Source organism: Microchirus variegatus (genome assembly GCF_963457635.1).
Source record: "Microchirus variegatus genome assembly, chromosome: 2".
Classification (NCBI taxonomy): Eukaryota; Metazoa; Chordata; class Actinopteri; order Pleuronectiformes; family Soleidae; genus Microchirus; species Microchirus variegatus.
In genome coordinates, this window is record NC_139803.1 from 7,987,817 (window position 1) to 8,004,925 (window position 17,109).

Genomic DNA, 17,109 nt, shown 5'->3' on the forward strand with positions numbered 1-17,109 from the left:
TAATATTCCACAAACGAACTCTGTGTAATGTAAAAATAACGTGTGCACAAGTGCATCGAAGAGATTTCTGCCGTCGCACAGAGAATCCTTGACCCGCGGGACTAAAGAAAGTCTCTTTTTCAGTCACCACCTCGCACATAATGTACAAATCTTTATATACTAAAGCACAACAGAGTCTGAAGGAATAAAAAAGATGTTAATCCACAGTTTTATGCACATCTCTGTGAAGGATGAAGCCCACGTCACGTTGTCTTTTTTTTCAACGCGGTGACAAACCTTTTTATTTTCCCGTGATTGCAGCGTTCCCACGGCGATGACAGTCCAGTGTCTCGGCTGCAGTAATACGCGCTTTTAATTGGCGAGTTCTCCGAGTGTAATGAGACACTTAATTAGCGCGTTATTAAAGGAAGGTCAGCCAGTCGGACCTGCGCGCCGTCTGCTGAAGCTCACAGAGAATCTGTCTGTGAAACAGCAGCAGTCGTCTTTAGTGACGGGGGTGACATCCTCTTTTCTGCTAATTAAGAAAATGCTGCTTCTTCATCTCTTCACAGTCTGTGGAGGAGCCTCGTGTCTGCTCCTCTGCACATTAAATACATTTAGAAAGTTTGTTTTTTGCTTGAAAAATATTGTTACGTAAACATCACATACAGTAGCTTTATTGTAGAATATATATATTCTGCATATCTTATGCTCTCACACTGAGTTGGGCTTCAACAATGGATCAGATCAGTTAATAAATAATGACTTCTTGCAGTAATCACCAACTCTTCATTATCATGTAAAGGGATAGTGTGTTAAACCATTTAAAAGATGCTTAGTTTGTCTTTTGTGGGCTTAAGTAAAGATATACAAGTCTCAACAATCAACACAATCAGGTGATTATAAAAGTAAAATAAAACGACTGTAAAAACCTTTAATCTGTTATTTTTTCTTTATGGACCAAGCTCAGGAATTGATTCATCAATTACGAAAATAATGTCTGGTTAAAACCTTAAAAATGTGACGTGAACAAGCAAAATGAATGAATTAATGAAAGCCTAGCAGCAAAAACCATCAGTTTCCCTCAGCTGTGAGGCTCTGGTTCCAAGGATCAGTCTCATCTTCTCATTTTTCACGAGAACCATGTGATGGATACTCACACTGATTTACTTTCACTGAGCTGTCAAAGCAGGATTGATTTTCCTGACGAGGTAGAATTTAAAGAAAGGTTGTGATGGTTTAGATTTCTGTGACAAATGACTGACGTTTTTTAAAGCTGCCAAACAGCATATTTGAGATAATGGACATATTTTTGTCAAACTATAAACAAATACTCTGTTCAATATTGTGATTTATTTTGTTCACTTTACTTTTAACATTGATAAAGAAAAAGCTCCACATTGCACTCGTGGAACAACAGATAATTTGATTAAAACTCAACCAGATACTTAGACGTCTTTGTATTTTTTGCTGTGTTCACTTATAAAACACAATATAAGTACATCTTGTACATCTCCTCTGACACTTTTTTTTATCTTCTCCTAAACATGCAACAATCCTTAATGATGAAATATTTTAACCTGTATTTCTAAGGTTCAAAGTTGCAGAAAACAGTCAGTAAAGGGAGAAGCAGAGAGGGAAGAGTTCTGCTGTCAGTCCGTGCTCTTTAAGAAAACTCACACAATGCCTGCAGCGACTCAGTGGGAGACCACCTCTGACTCTGACCTGTAATGGATAGTACTGACATGGACATGACACACACACATATTGAAATGTCAGCTGAAAGTGGCGGAACTGTGTTTGTTGTGACTGAATCTGTTCTCGTATTTGAGCCTTGAAAACCCAAGAAAACTGAAAATGACGCCTGGAAACGACCAGTTGTGACAAAAATGTCACTTTTTGGCATCTGTACCTTCCTTCACGTTTTCATATTCCTTCCCTCTCTGCAGTGCTCCATGCCCTCCTGCATCGTGGCCTTCCATGTGACGTGCGCCTTCGACCACGGCCTGGAGATGAGGACCATCCTCGCAGAGAACGACGAGGTTCGCTTCAAGTCCTTCTGCCTGGATCACAGCTGCACCGCTGTCGCCTGCAGCAGCAGCAGCAGCAGCAGCAGCAGTAGCAGCAGCAGCAGTGCGACAACAAACAACCACACCTCCAGTCCAACCTGCGTAAATAACGGCAACCGCATCACTATTTCCACCGCGAACGGAACACACGGCACAGTCAGACCCACCTGCGTCGGCTCTGAGCACCGACTCGAGCAGCAGCACCAGTCGAGCGTCGTCAGTGGCCTGGAGCAGAGGTCGATACCGTTCCCCATGTCTATGTCTGTGTCGGCGTCCGAGCGAGCAGAGCGAGACCAGCTGGAGAGAGAGAAAGTGAGCCAGAGGAAGCAGAAGCTCCAGGAGCTGGAGGACGAGTTCTACCGTCTGGTGGACCCCAGGGAGGTGGCTGAGAACCTGGGCCTGCCCGACTCCCAGGTATGTTAATAATTAAAAGCTTGGAGCTTCTGAGAGGTCGGCTGAAGTGGCCAAATCTGATTTAAATGCACAGTATGTAATTTGTCTCTCTCAATCGAAACAATAACACAGGCTGTAGTATAGGCTGTGGAGTCATGGGAATTGCTGTCGTCTATAGTTCCCCTGTGCGTTTGTACTTTACAGGAAGAGCTTCGATGGCAGCGCTCGCAGCAAATGACACATAGAAATAGTCAAATAAAAAATAAAAAAGACAAAACATTGGCTTAACCCTTTAAATTCCAACGGTTTCTGAAAGCTGGAGACGTTGCACTTCAAAGTCAACGTGTATTCCAGTAAATACGGTTATTATAGTATTTTAAGTACAATAACAGCCAGATATTGAAAGTTATTCTGGAAAAATGGGCAAAAACCACTTAACCACAGGACATTTTCTGGCCTTGTATGGTTAAAATAAGCAAAAAAGGCTTAGGTTTTAAAGGGTGAACTTGTAATGCTGAATATTTAACTCCAACTAAGACCATAAAGCAGATGAACTCTGCAAGTCCATTACCTTGATGGGGATTTAAAGAGTGTTGGCAACATTATTGGCCCATGAAAAGTACATTACTTAACAAAATATATTGCATTATTATCGTTATAGGTCTGGGGCGATCACATATTTCCAAAAATCATGCTCATATGAATGTGTCACAAGCTTTGCAATCAAAGATATGCAGATATGGGTAGTTTGTTATTTCCTGTATTTCTTCTTCCAGGTGGACTTCCTCTATCAGTTCTGGAAGTTGAAGAGGAAGGCCAACTTCAATCAACCTCTGGTGACCTTAAAGAGGGACGAGGTGGACAACCTGGCCCAGCAGGAGCAGGACGTCCTCTACAGACGCCTCAAACTCTTCACGCACCTGCGACAAGACCTGGAGAGGGTGAGTGTGTCTCTGTGTGTGTGTGTGTGTGTGTGTTTGCATTTTTGTTAATTGACAATTAAAAAGATTGTGATGAATTTTGAGGTTAAATTAAAATAGTAGCCTGAAGGGCTGAATATACAGTAGTTATTGACCGAATGATTGTATGTAAAAAATAATTTTTCCTGATGTGTTAAAGTGTTTTTATGTCTCTGACTTAAGAAAGACCTCATATTTAGTCTCAGGTGTCCCAGAGCTTTGCAGAATCCTGTTTTTGTGTCTTGGGATACATGTGATTTCTGCAGTACAACACTGTGGGGGGTATCTACTGTAATTGGATATGACTCTCCTCTTCTTTTCTGAGAGACTTTGGCTGAAAAGCTCTGAAGTCTCCCGCTGTGCTCTGCTGTGCTGGAGTTATCCAGACAGAAAGATGATGGTGTTTGTGCAGCAGCTTCATGTCATGTAGAGGAAGCCTTTGATCCAGATGACTGTAAACGGGTCCCGACAGAGGGAGCTGCTCGGGGAAAAGAACAGCACTGACTGATTTTAACCTACTGAGTGACGCTTAATTCAGCTAATGAAGTAGAAATGAGTCGAAATAATGAAACCTCAGTGTTCAAGAGTGGTGCGATTTGTGTGTGATACCAGAACAGACTTGTACTTCCAAAATGGTGGTGTCTGCTGTGCTGGTAACTAGGGGTTGGAATTATGACGATATGAGATCGTGAAGGACTAGACTAGAACAACTGACCAAGGCAGAGCGATCATAGTATCGTCTACAGGGCGCATTCTATCTATTGCTGTTCTATTTCTTCAGTCTTTTTATTCCTTCAGCCAAATCACACTATTTGCTCATCCTCTTCAAGAAATTCAAGGATTTCTAACTCCCTGCCCTGTTTTATTCAGAGTGTAGCGGGGAAGTCATGGCTGAAAATGATGAAAACAAAACAAAGAAGTCTGTCCCTAAAAAAGAACTCCACCTCTGTTATATTATGGAACTGGTAGCTTTTTCCCCAACGAAAAGGCACACGACTAACCACGACTAACTAACCAACAAACTAAGCAGAGCAGTTACGTTTAACCTTGCAAAAGTCCGCACTGTCGTTTAAGCGTTTAATTTAAGACTCTGAGACTGTGTGTACTTCTTAAATGTCCATTGTACTTGGCACAAATGCACAAATCTGTTCAGCAAAGTTATTTGGCCTCAATGTTTGTTATGTTTATTTCCTTCAGGGCTATTTTTCCCATATCAAAATTGTTTGGTTGCACTTTTAAGTAACGTGCCAAATAGCTTTAGTTAAAAAAAATTGTGATTTTACTGTGAGAAAATACATAAATTGTAATATTTTTTTAAGTATCTCCCACCCTTACTGGAAACCCTAGAACGTTGCTGGTGGTGAATCTGCTTTCTAGTTGAGGGATAAGATCTCTCTGACATGCTTTAGCCTGCGGAAAGTGCAGACAAGTGTTGGCAGGCCATGAGGACTGCAGTGTGTGTGTGTGTGTGTGTGTGTGTGTTCATGCACAGAAAGAGTCAACAAAGACATGGTATTTTTCTTTATCTCTAATTACGCTCTCTCTTGCTTTCAAATTCACTATTTGCGGACAGTCGTTAACAGTGACTCAGATTTGATCAAACTGTGAAAGCACCGGTGTCGCCGAGCCGAACGTGAACTCGTCGTCTGGAATAGTTTTGAAATCTGTGAGAACCCTGAAGTATTCCTGCGATGCCTTCAGCATCACAGCTCACACTTGGCAGCTGAATACTAACCACGATGTAAATTTCCTTTTTGGGTTTTCCTCGGATTGCTTCTGCCCGTGTCTGTCCGTAACCCTCAGTTCAGGCTCTTCAGGCTCATGTTTGCAGTTCTTTGATTGTTGATTGGCATTCACTGCAGCCGCGCTCTCAGAACCTCTTTCTGACCCGCACACCGCGCTCTGCAGAATCTGAGCAACAGCCTGCAGCCAAAACATCTACTGCAACCCGAGTTAAAGGGAGGATACAGTTGACTGCACGTCTTCCTACGCTTGGACACATGTTTAATATCTTTACCACAATCTGGTATCCTGTAGTATTTGCTTACTCTGTGATACTAAACCGACTCAAAGTTTCCACCACAAACCTTTTTAGTGACTTCTAATGTGTTTTTCTTTCAGAAATCTGTAAGATAAACCTAATACTCCTACTGTGTGTGTGTCCTAAATGCCTTTTTTCCCCCTCCTTTATATCCTCAGCATGAGATTTGATCCTCTTGCCTTGGTTTGGTTCAGCTTGGTTGATTTAATTTGGTGCACAGTGGGACGACCTTTTGGCAATTGAATGGTTGTATATCAACCATATTATGAGCCGTATGAAAACACACAGATAGAAAGTAATTGGACGACATATTTTAATTGTTCCTTGGTTTTTCCCGTGAGCAGATCGGCTTCCTGTTGAGCTGATTGGATTCTTAAAGTTACAAATTCTCGCTCCTTAACTTTAAACGATGGCATGAACAAAATACTCCTCACAAAGCCACGTCGTCACCTATTAAATAGCACCTTTATTGACAGATTCAGTGCATCATTGATCTGTTTTCCTCATATATGTGGCCCAGTTCATGAGTTGTGCGATATATTATATTTTTTTTGTAACTGTAGCCTCACCACAGCGCTCTCCAGCGCGGTCAGGGATTATCGATCGTTGCAGGTCCTGCTGACCTCCTGACCTGAGTCAGCTCTCCAGAACTCTTCTTCTCCCTACGACTATTATTGATGTGCGTTGTGCAGCTTGACCCTAACCACTTCAGGTCTCTCTCTAAGGTTTAAAGCTCTTGACTTGTCTCATGTCATCAAAAACAATTAAGCCACTATTGTATTAAAAAATTAGTTTAAAGAAAGACTCAGAAAATACAGTTGTGCAGTATCTGAAAGACTGTTTTTGCTGGAGCTGCAACTAATGATTATGTTCATAAACGATTAATCTGGTGATTATTTTCTCCGTTAATCGAGTAATCGTTTGGTCCAGAAAACGTTAAAGAATGTTGATCAGTGTTTGTCAAACCTGTAAATAATAAGGTTCTCTAATGTCTCGTTTTGTCCACAAACCAAAATGATTCAGCTATATTTGTTATCTGGAGCAAAGAAACCAGAGAATATTCACATTTAAGAAGCTGAAACAATCAGAAATCTTGTTTTAATCATGAAAAAACCGATTGAGTAATTGTTTCAGCTCTACCAGGGATCCTTGTTTGCAGTTGGAGGAAAGTGTATATACAAGATGGGACAGCCTCATGAATTTGTAAATACAACAAGAAATAAATGACACAAGTTCACACTTGACTAACCACAAATACCAAAAGTGTGTTGGTACTTGTTTATAACAAATGTCTCCATGTGATGTTGTGCCTCTTACAAATGTTGAATGCTGTGTTGAGTCAAGGTTTCTCTTTTGGCAGTTCTATATAATACATATTTGTGTGTAAAGTTGCTCAGTATGTGTGGTATTTATAGCTTTTAGGTAAGTGTAGGTGTGTTGTGTGTTTGTTGTCCAATTGCATGTTTTTTCTCTGGCAGGAACAGTGAACTGAGCTCTGTGTGCTCTCTGCACAGAAATATCTACAACACTATCATCTATTAAATGTGTTGAGGCTTTTTCACAGTAGCACTTAAAGCAGTACAGTTACATAAAATAATAGTATTGTATTCATATTCCACTTTAAAAGCAGTTTACAAAGATACTCAGGGGGGAAAAAGGCAGCAAAACCACCTGAAAATACCTTTTGATGGAAAACAAGTTGTTTGGTCTCGAGCTGCTTCAGATGGAGCAGTATTCATTGAAAGGCTGACACAGATGGGAGGATTGAATGGCTCTGCCACCGACAGCTTTCCCATGAGGACAATTGATCATCAATCGGTCACGTATCGGCTCGAATGAATGTTGACACCTCGCCGCTACTCATGCTCGTGGCTGTCAATATACAATCTTCTTTCCTCCTCATCCGTCTGCTTCACTTTCCTTGCACACTTTCTTCTTTTTTATCACACTTTGAACAGATTTAGCACCTGTAAGAAATCAGAAGAGTCTTATTGTTGATTGCTGACCCATTTTCTTTTTTAACAGCATATTTGTTTGGGAACCACTCGGCATTGTGAGCGAAACGCTCTGCCCACTTCTTATTTCTGCCTCTCTGGGTTCAAGCGCGAGGTCTTTACCGCGGAGACGTGTGTTGTATGGACAGCGTTATGTTTGTGTGTGTGTGTGTGTGTGTGTGCATCTGTGCACAAGAGAGTTCTTGCAATCATCAGTGATTTGCTGGCAAATTGAAAAATCCCCTCCATCCTCCATCCCGTTATCCCCAGACCCCAACCCAATCAGACCCCATGACCAAAACCCTGCAGCCTGCTGCTCTTATGAATATGTGTGTGTGTCTGTGTGTGTGAGAGTGTGTGAGTGCACGTTGGCAGTGGTGGAAGATTCCAGGGGCTAATGTTGCCGTGGATTATCACCCCGCCTCTTCTACTTTGAAGTGTTGCCCAGTGGAGTGAATTGCTCTGTGCTGTCCCTAATGCACTGGTGAGCTTTCTCCATTCCTGTGCTACTCTGCAAAGTGCCACCCTACACACACACACACACACACACACTCATACACATCAGTCATCCAATCAGAGTGCATGTCGAAACAATGTGCGGCTCTGTGACTGGGTAATACAAATTAGCTGCTAAATGTTACTTCATTCCTTTTGGCGTGTGTGCTGTTTGTGAAATAGGCTAAAGGTGGTTTGTGTGTGTGTGTGTGTGTGTGTGTGTGTGTGTGTGTGTGTGTGTGTGTGTGCGTGCATGTGTGTGTGTGCCAAGTGAACAGTCAACCACAGGAGTGCCTTTTAACAAACCACTACAAGCCCACAGTTCAACCTGAGGTAAATTCCTCAAAGAAGTATGTGGAGATGTGTGCCAATGTGTGCGCTGTAAAAGCAGAAAATAGGTCTGTGAAGCATGTTGACATTAGTTAGGAATGAATGCTTTTATGTTTAAAAGTTGCAACCAAATTTAGTAAAATTAAAAAAAAACGGAAGATTTCTCCTTACCTGTGGTGTCCCACAAGGCTCCACCCTGGGCCCGTTGTTGTTTTATGTATATTGGCTTCCTCTGGGTTCTGTTTTTCATAAACAAAATGTCTCTTCCCACTTTAAAAGCTAAATGTCATGACTCCCCTGTCTTAATGACATTAGGACTTGGATGAAACTGAATTTCCTCAGTCGTAATGAAGGGAATAGGGAGATTATTTGGTTTGGTGATTGTTTTGTTGACTCTGCTGATGCTCTTGGACCAAAAATCTCTCTTTCAAAAAGCCCCAGTGTCACATTTGATAGCAGTTTTAAATTTGACAAACAGATTGGCTCAGTTTTAGCAGCTGAGGCTCCAAAATTCTCCAAAGTAAAGTCATACGTTCTCCCAATGACTTTCAGAGGGTTATCCATGCCTTCATTTCATCGAGGTTGGATTATTGTAACGGTCTAGTATACAGTATGTGGGCTTAAAGCAACTTTTTTACTTGTATTTTGTTCTCTAAACCCTTTGGTACAACTCTGGTTAGTTTAAAATATTCTTTATAAACAACGGTGACCTTGACGAGCATGCTTGCACAGACATTTTTCTCTTAACTACTTGCATTATATTTAGACTTTGGTTTATCTTATGTCAGTTTTACTTCATGCAATTTTTGAATTTGAAATGAGGCTGCAAATAAAAGATTTGGAGTAAAGTTGCTGAGGGTGAGGTGAGCAGAAGAGAGAGTTGTAGCCAGGGTGAGTGCAGGGGTGGAGGCCAAGGTTCGGCGAGCACAAAAACAGAGGAGAAAGACTGAATGTTAGAGTTTAAGGACAAGAGGTGGTGACATCCAGGAAGGGGGTTTGATGGATCAGGGCTAAATGCCAAGGCTCAGCGTGGGACAGGAGGCATAGGAGCGCTGTGGCTGACAGAGGGAAAGGAGGTGTGAAAGAAACAGTCTCTCTTTTTCTCTGACTTATTTCCTCTCAGATGTTTTCACATCTATAACTACTTGAGGGGAACAATTGTACTCGGTCTTTCTCCTCCTCCTCCTCCTCCTCGGTGCATTTGTGCTGCAGCCAAGGCTGGCACGGTGTCAAATGGCACACAGTGTGGTTCTGTGCCCTGCCCTCCGCTCTCACTCATTCTCTCACGACGCAGACTTGGCAGAACACTTGGCTCAGCGGGTCAGCGGCCCCCGGCATACAGGGCAGTTTACTTATGAAACAGGCCATGTATGGGAAGCTATGTTTCATATAACATGTGTTTTTTACATTGTCAAGTAGAGACGACTCAGGACCATCCACAGTTTTTATCCCAGTGCCATCATTGCATTGAATAATGCCAAAAAACTAGATACTAGGACTAGATAAAAGTGCAAGACTGTCTATTTTTATCTTTAAAAGATCTATTGGGTTTTTTTTATGTACAGTTTTTTATCTTATTGGATTTATACTGTGCCTGTTGTCTGTTGTCTCTACTCTAAGTAAAGGTATGGATGCTGGATGGTAAAGATTTGATGAAAAGAGAGTTAAAAAAAAAAAAAAAAGCCCTGCAAAGAGTTAAAGCTGGACAGACGGCAGGTGTGGCGACACCTCGAGTTCAGCTGCAGTTCACTCAGGTGTTTTTAGGATGTGAGGTGAAGTCAGTTTACGCCCCTGTGCCGCGGCGAAGAGGAAGAAGCCCATCAGCTCGCTTTCTTTGGCTGCAGGTTCTATTTTACACTTTGTTTTTCCTTCCACGTTTGAACAGAGCGCCGAGGAAGTTTCAGAACAAGCACATGCACAAGTCTGTATTTCGAGAAGTGCTCGGACTCACGGTGCTGTGAACGTCTTGGCGGGGAAAGGATAACAAAAAAGAAGTTTCTGCTTGGCAGATGAGGCTCGCTTGTATCTTTATTATCTCAGACTGCCAACAGCTATGGATTTCCTATAAATTTTGTGGGCTGTGTTGATTTACGTCCACAGTTTACAGAGGCCAAGATCCAGTGAACTCAGAGCTTCTCCCAAAGCCGTGTAATTTATTATTTTGTTAACTTGAGGATTGTTGTTGGAGAGAACCACAAGAAAACCTTTGGAGTCTCTTTCCCCCTGACTTTAGTTCCTCTCCCCTCAGTCGTCGTCATTCTGTGAAATTATCCAGACCTAAAATTAAAGAACACACGCAGTAAGTCATTTGTCAGTTTTTATGGCTTTGACCCTTGTTCACTTTACTTCTGGTTACATCTGATTTTCATTTGCCCTCTAAAGTTCCACATTTAATCCCATATTATATAATATATAGAAATCTGTGGACAAACAAGGCTGTAATATACGTATTAAAAACGTATATTACAGCCTTGTTTGACCACTTAATCTGTGGAAGTCTTCAGTATGTAATATTTTTCCTTGTTAATGAGAAACATTCAGAAGTTTTATTCGGTCTATTAAGAGAATAATTCAACCTCAGTATTTGGAAGGGCAAACCTTCATAAGTTTGGATGATTCACAAACGAGAGTTAAGTACAAAAAGTTGACATTGAAGCATCCAAGGCCAAGAGATTTTCACTTTAACCCTGGATTCCTACTTCTTTTAAATCTGATTTATGCTGCCTGGACAGTTCCCAGCTTTCTTCAAAGGCTGCACACCCTGTTTTTTTAATGCAGGTTTTTCTTTTCAAAGTTGTTGCCTCAGTTTTTAAAAGTTCCCCTAGAGCAACAGGAGACACTAAAAACTGTTTCCAGTGGCGGAGCAGTGCAAAATAGACCGAAATTCATGTGTAAAATTATTGCAACGATCCAAACGTGAACCACAGTTTCAACAAACTAATTTTGAATCCAACGTTAGGTAAATCTAACACTATCACACACACACTGAGCTTGATCTGAAGGATTTACTTCACTTTCACTGGCACAGAACATTACACTTTAGTGTACACTTACTTACTTTTACTCCGCTCATTGCACACTACACACTATTATGTTTGTGTAGCGCATGTAGTGAGGACACTCTTAGACATAATGCATTCCCTAGCCCCTTAGACCAGGTCTTAACCCTTAAAAAGCCCCTTTAAGAGGTGACAGAATGTGAGGACCAGCCAAAATGTCCTCACAAAGATACCCATGCATACACACACACACACACACACACACACACACAATGTGACCCTTAAAGGAGCTGCAGACTCTCATTCACAGCTTGACTTTACTGTTATTTGCACTTCTGTCCGATTTGTTTCATCGTAAAAATCTAGATTTTTATCTGTGGAAATGTTGCTGCACTGTACATCCTGCAAAGAGCCTTATTATTGACCTTTTTTTAAGACTTCTCAAGGAACACAATCGACCCAAAGGTGACGCCAATGCGCCATAACAACCTGGAACTGGGTCAGTTCATGAATGACCTGCATTGTAACATCCCTATAGACCAGTATACAGCCTATAGATGATAAATACCTGCAGTTTGTCATCGTCCGAACTCTTGGAGGAGAGGAAGTTGACCTGGATGACTGAAAACCTTCATATACAGAATTTATTTCTTGTTCTCCTGTTGTGGAGGCTTTATAAAGTCAATACATTGCAATTTTGGGCTAAGAAAATCTTGGTCTTTTCTCTGTTTTTCCCCTTTTCCCCCTGATTGTCAATGTGAGACTCTCAATGTCAAACGCATCCATGAGGCCTCACGTTTTCTGCCTGGGTAGTTCTTAAAATCATCTTCCTCATAAAATGGATGGATTCTGGTCTTTTAGGAAACATCTATTGAATGTAAGCAGCGATGAAAATCAACACCTGCATACAAACAAAGACTTGTTTTGCATCCAATTAAACCAAATTGCATAAAATTGTACTGAATTGAGTTGTCCTCTAAGGGAGAGACGTGCACCCCCCTGATTTAGATGTGTTGAAGTTTGCATAGAAGATTTATTGCAGCCAACTACTAAACTACTTTCTGTAATTATTTTGATAGCTGCTCCCTGCACCCGTTCATGTTCCTGTATTTGCGGGTGAGTGCGTGTGAGTCCTCGTCTCCCTGTGAAAGTGTTGCGGGGCCAAACCGTGCAGCAGACACACCCCGCCCTGTTGGACCGGCATCAACCTGGCTCCACGCACATAGCTCCTCTCCAAACCTAATACTGGCTCGCTTCCCAACATACAATCCCCGTCTTCTTAGACTGCGCCTGTCTGATTCCAAGAAGCTTCAAGGTAGTGAGACAAGAGCTTTTCTGTGCACCAGCAGCAGCAGCAGCAGTTGCTCTTCTACCTCACCACTACAAGTGTTTTTGCAGCCAACCAGGTCTCATGTTCAGACTTCAAATATCATCGTTGGCTCGCTCCTAAACGGAAACGTATAGACGTCCTGAAGAAAGATGTCTGGTTCATGCTTTAAGATCTGTTTTTAGGATTTTGGCCCCAGTTCATACTGATGCTTTCTCCAGAGAAACTTCCCAGACATAAAGAAAACTTATATGGAGTTGATGTGGATGTGGATGCGTTGTTTTTTCTGACATGTCCTCACTTGTTTTGTCTAAACTCGTGCAGAAAAGACCAGCTGTGAACAAACCGGGGATTTATCAGGACATGTGATATTGTGAGATTCATTTCATGTGATAAATCAATCACTTTAGGGTTAACAACAATCAGAATGTGGGATTTTAGGTGGGAGGTGGATAGGAAAGAACATATTGACATCGCAACCTTTTAGTTATTGAATATATAAATAATTGGGGTAAAGGTTATGGAGTTATGTATTATTAGCCACCTGTTTATATTGTCTCTGACTAACTTTATAGGTGGTTTGGAACCATTAACACATTAATAACAGGTGTAAATTGGGAGTACGACTTACTAAAACATGTGACCTTGCATCGCTGTGGGTGTAAAATGTCATAAATGTCACATGGAGTCAATGAAAGCACTTTAAACAGGTAAAAAGTAATAACTAAATCTTCTGTTCCATTGTAAAAATCCACTGTAAAAGTGAAAGAACATGCGTCTTTGATCTGCTTGAGAATCTGGCTGCATCATTATGTATGAGCTGAAGGCGAGAACAGGCTTTTACACCTTCAGGTCGCCTTGAGCGCCGTTCACCATGCTGGAAAACCGCCTGTTGAGATTCACCGCTGCTTAAAATGCTACACGCTAAGCTCGACTGTGTAACACGGTCCTGAGGCTTCAAAGCTTACCGAGCGCTGCTCGTCTTTGGCTTCAGCCTTTTGTTAATGCGCTGCCACAAGGTCACTGAGCTGCCTCCCAGGGCAAAGAAACAGGAGAGATCAGAAACACTTTATTATGCCAACATCAATGAAAGTATGTGTGTATTCTGGCTTTTCAGGAGAACAGAAAGTGGCAGCGTGGAGTGCTTTCACGTGTACTGTAACCCTGGATTTATTGAGACGTTACCTGGAGCAGCTCTGCGCGTTAGAGGGCAAGTGTCGGAATGAGTTTGCCCAGATGTTAAATGGTCTTTACCCCCACAGGCTCCCTGGTGCAACGTCAGTGTAATGTCCGATTAAGCTGATGTGGAGAGTCGAGTAGAGTAGGTGATTGTCGAGAGAATTAGTGAGTGAATGAGTGGGCGCGGTGATCTTGTTATTGGCGTCTTTCCAGAAGGCGAGACGGCGTTTGTGAGGGAAAACACAGCAACAGATATCTTTGAAGACAAGTCGATGACATGAATCTGTTGTGTAGAAACTGGTTATGACCCATTATCACACATTAGGATAATGCAGACTCCTTGGATTGGATTGGATGAAACCAGCTGTCAATCCCACTGGTGTCCACTCATATGTGCATACGTAGCTTTTTCATCTGTTTTTATCTAAATGGGAACATAATTAGTAATTTTTTACGATCTAGGGTTCACTTAAAGGAGTCCACAGGACAGGAAGGACACTGGCCTCCCTCTGGTAATCATTGGTCTGATCACAATGTGAATGATGCACGATCAGAGCTCACTGCTTAATTAACTACAGAATTTATTCGGGGTTCCTTTAAAGAGGAATTAGATTTGTGTTACAGGGCCTTTCGTACAAATTTGAAACGATGTAATTAGCAAATCACCAAGGCTCCAATTTAATCCTTCTATTTTGGATTATTTCACCGTGTGTTCTCAGCAGTTCAGTTCATATCAGGACAGTCGTTGAATTTAAACATCAATTCAAAAGGCAATATTTTACCCACATCGTTGAGCCCTTGTTTGTTTGCCGTTGCTTCACCTCACGCGGAGGACATTTGAAGAAGCAACACCAGAACTTTACTCTTCAACAACAACAAAGCATCTGCTGACTGACTCCGTTCTGCTTTCACTTCCTGACATTTTCCACCTGGCAGCTTCAAACCCTGTTTCCCCCCCAAAAAAAAGGACCAGGGCGATGTCGTCTTTTATCCCAGCTAAGCACTTTCAATTGTGCACCTCAATCATTTTCTTTTTAAGGCCGCTCGATCGTAACAGCGGCGACACTTCCTGCGCCGCCTCAGCTCTCCGCCCACCTCGTATCGCTCCTCTAAACTTTTATGATCTGATGTCATTGTCCTGACTTTCCTCCTCCTTCCCTTCTTTCTTCACTATATTCACCATGCAGCCCTTTTCTGTGTTGTCTGTCCTCTTACCTCATTTTATTCCACCCCCTATCCATTTCTCTGTTTTCATCTCCCCATCTTTTTTTTTTTGCTTCACATTTTGTAAAAAAAACGACCTCAGTATTTCCACATTTTTGTGTCAATTTTCTCTTTTTTTATTCTCTCTCTCCCTCTGTATCTGGATCTGGATATCCTCACCATGGTGCTGCCCGTCTGATAAGAGTTCTGTTGGATGAAATAAATATGAGGCGGGAGAGGTATAAATATTTATAGCTGCTTCAGCTGTATAATTCTGTGTGTGTGTGTGTGTGTGCGCGCTATCAGGACCTTGGCCTGTGGAGGTGCATTGGCTGCCGTGGAGATTAATAATTCAATGGGAGTTAAATCTTAAATGCACATCATTTTGATAACACAATACCAAGCAGTATGACAACACACACATATTTCATGCACATGCAGTAATCGTGCATGAAATAGACACACACACACACACGCATTCTGAGTAGCTTACATGTTTATCTTAATGAATGCAGATTAAAACATACATTTACAGTATTTACACACACACACACACATAGAGATCGTCTTTATGTGGCAGCTGCAGCGTTCACATCCGTATCCATTCGCTTTTACTGTGTGTGCATAAATGTGTGTGTGTGTGTGTGTTGACAAGTGTTTGCTCATGTCAGCCACAACACACACTGCCACTGTACAGGCTCACTTTCCGTGTCACACACACAGATACGGACGCGTCAATAAGTGATGAGGGCGATATGAGGTGGACCCAGGTCTTTAATATTTCACCGCAAGGTCTCTTCTCTTCTCTTCGACTTTCAGTACCGTTCCGACACACACTGCCACCACAACTCGAGCGTGAAATCTCACTTTCACAGAGGTGGACGGCGCGCGTCGCCCTCTAAGGTCCACTTTAATAACGTCCTCTGAGAGACTGTGTCAGTGCGGTCCAGTCAGAGAGTGCTGGGACTTCTTTATCCTATGTTTGTCGGACTAAAAGTGTTAATTTAAGCAACGTTTTAGAGTTGTTTATTTGTCATATGCAGGCTGTGGATAAAAAAATATCAATATAGAGGACAAATATTAAGATAAATATTAAGATAATATAGAGCTGAATCAGTTTGAAGCTTTTTTAAATTATTAAAACAAGTTTAGCTTCTTAAATGTGAATATTTTCTGGTTTATTTGCTCCATAAAACAAAGACATCATGAAAAACTGAATCAAGACAATCGAGAACATCATCGATTCCAGGTTTGATAAACACTGATCGACGTTTTTTAACGTTTTCTGACATTTTATGGACGATAAACGATGACTCAATCGAGGTTTTTTTTTTTTGTTGCAGCTCCAAGATGAATTAAATAAAAATTGTCTGTATGCATGTGCTAAAAAATAGGATTGTAAACATTAGTAAAGGTCTCAAACCTGCGGCCCATGGGCCACATATGGACCCCCAATGGATTTCATGCGGCCCTAAAGTTATAATTATTTTAGTATTATATATAGTTTTGTATTGTCTTTTATTTACAGATTAATTTTGCATCATGAATTTTTAATCGTAAACGGTATATATACATAAATAAACACTTTTATTTTGAAATTCTGTGAAATATTGTCACAGTTGTTATTATTGCAGCACCATGATATTGTGATATAGTTGGGAGTTTTTTTCACATGAACACATTCGGCTTTTAGCGCCCCCTCTGGTCACCTGAGTTTGAGAACCCTAGTCTATCGATCTCTCTGCTCTTTTTAATGGTTGACCTATTATTTCAGTTGTGTGTTTCTCTTTTCTTTCTGCCAGACAACATGTTCACTGGTGGACGTTTAATTGCTTTGCTCAAAGGAAACGCCAGCAGTCGTAATTAAGGAAGAGGCCAACATTTTTGTTGTTTTTTTCTGCTAACCAAATACAGTGTATTGGCCAGCATTTCAATGAAGACCAAATTTATTCAAGGCTCGACAGCACAACACATGCGTGCTGGAGATCATCAGTAAATGTGGAAAATATCATAATAATTATGATAGTGAACTGTTTCAAAACACGACTCGGTTATTGTGAGTTAATAATGAAATGAAATGACTCACAGCAACTAAACAAAACAGCTTGTCCCCACTTGACCTCTTTGAGCTTTAGTTATTT

General features: G+C 41.4%; 1 protein-coding gene across 1 annotated transcript in view; it reads left to right on the forward strand.

Annotated features, from left to right (window-relative positions):
• The window catches only part of jade2 (jade family PHD finger 2), a gene marked incomplete at its 3' end in the record, with an annotated part of 121,509 nt that overhangs the window by 79,203 nt on the left and 25,197 nt on the right, over window positions 1-17,109 (forward strand). Inside the window, exons 9-10 of the mRNA XM_083910296.1 lie at window positions 1,929-2,462; window positions 3,218-3,382. Coding sequence (XP_083766422.1) covers window positions 1,929-2,462; window positions 3,218-3,382 — 699 coding nt within the window. The remainder of the gene's footprint in view (window positions 1-1,928; window positions 2,463-3,217; window positions 3,383-17,109) is intronic.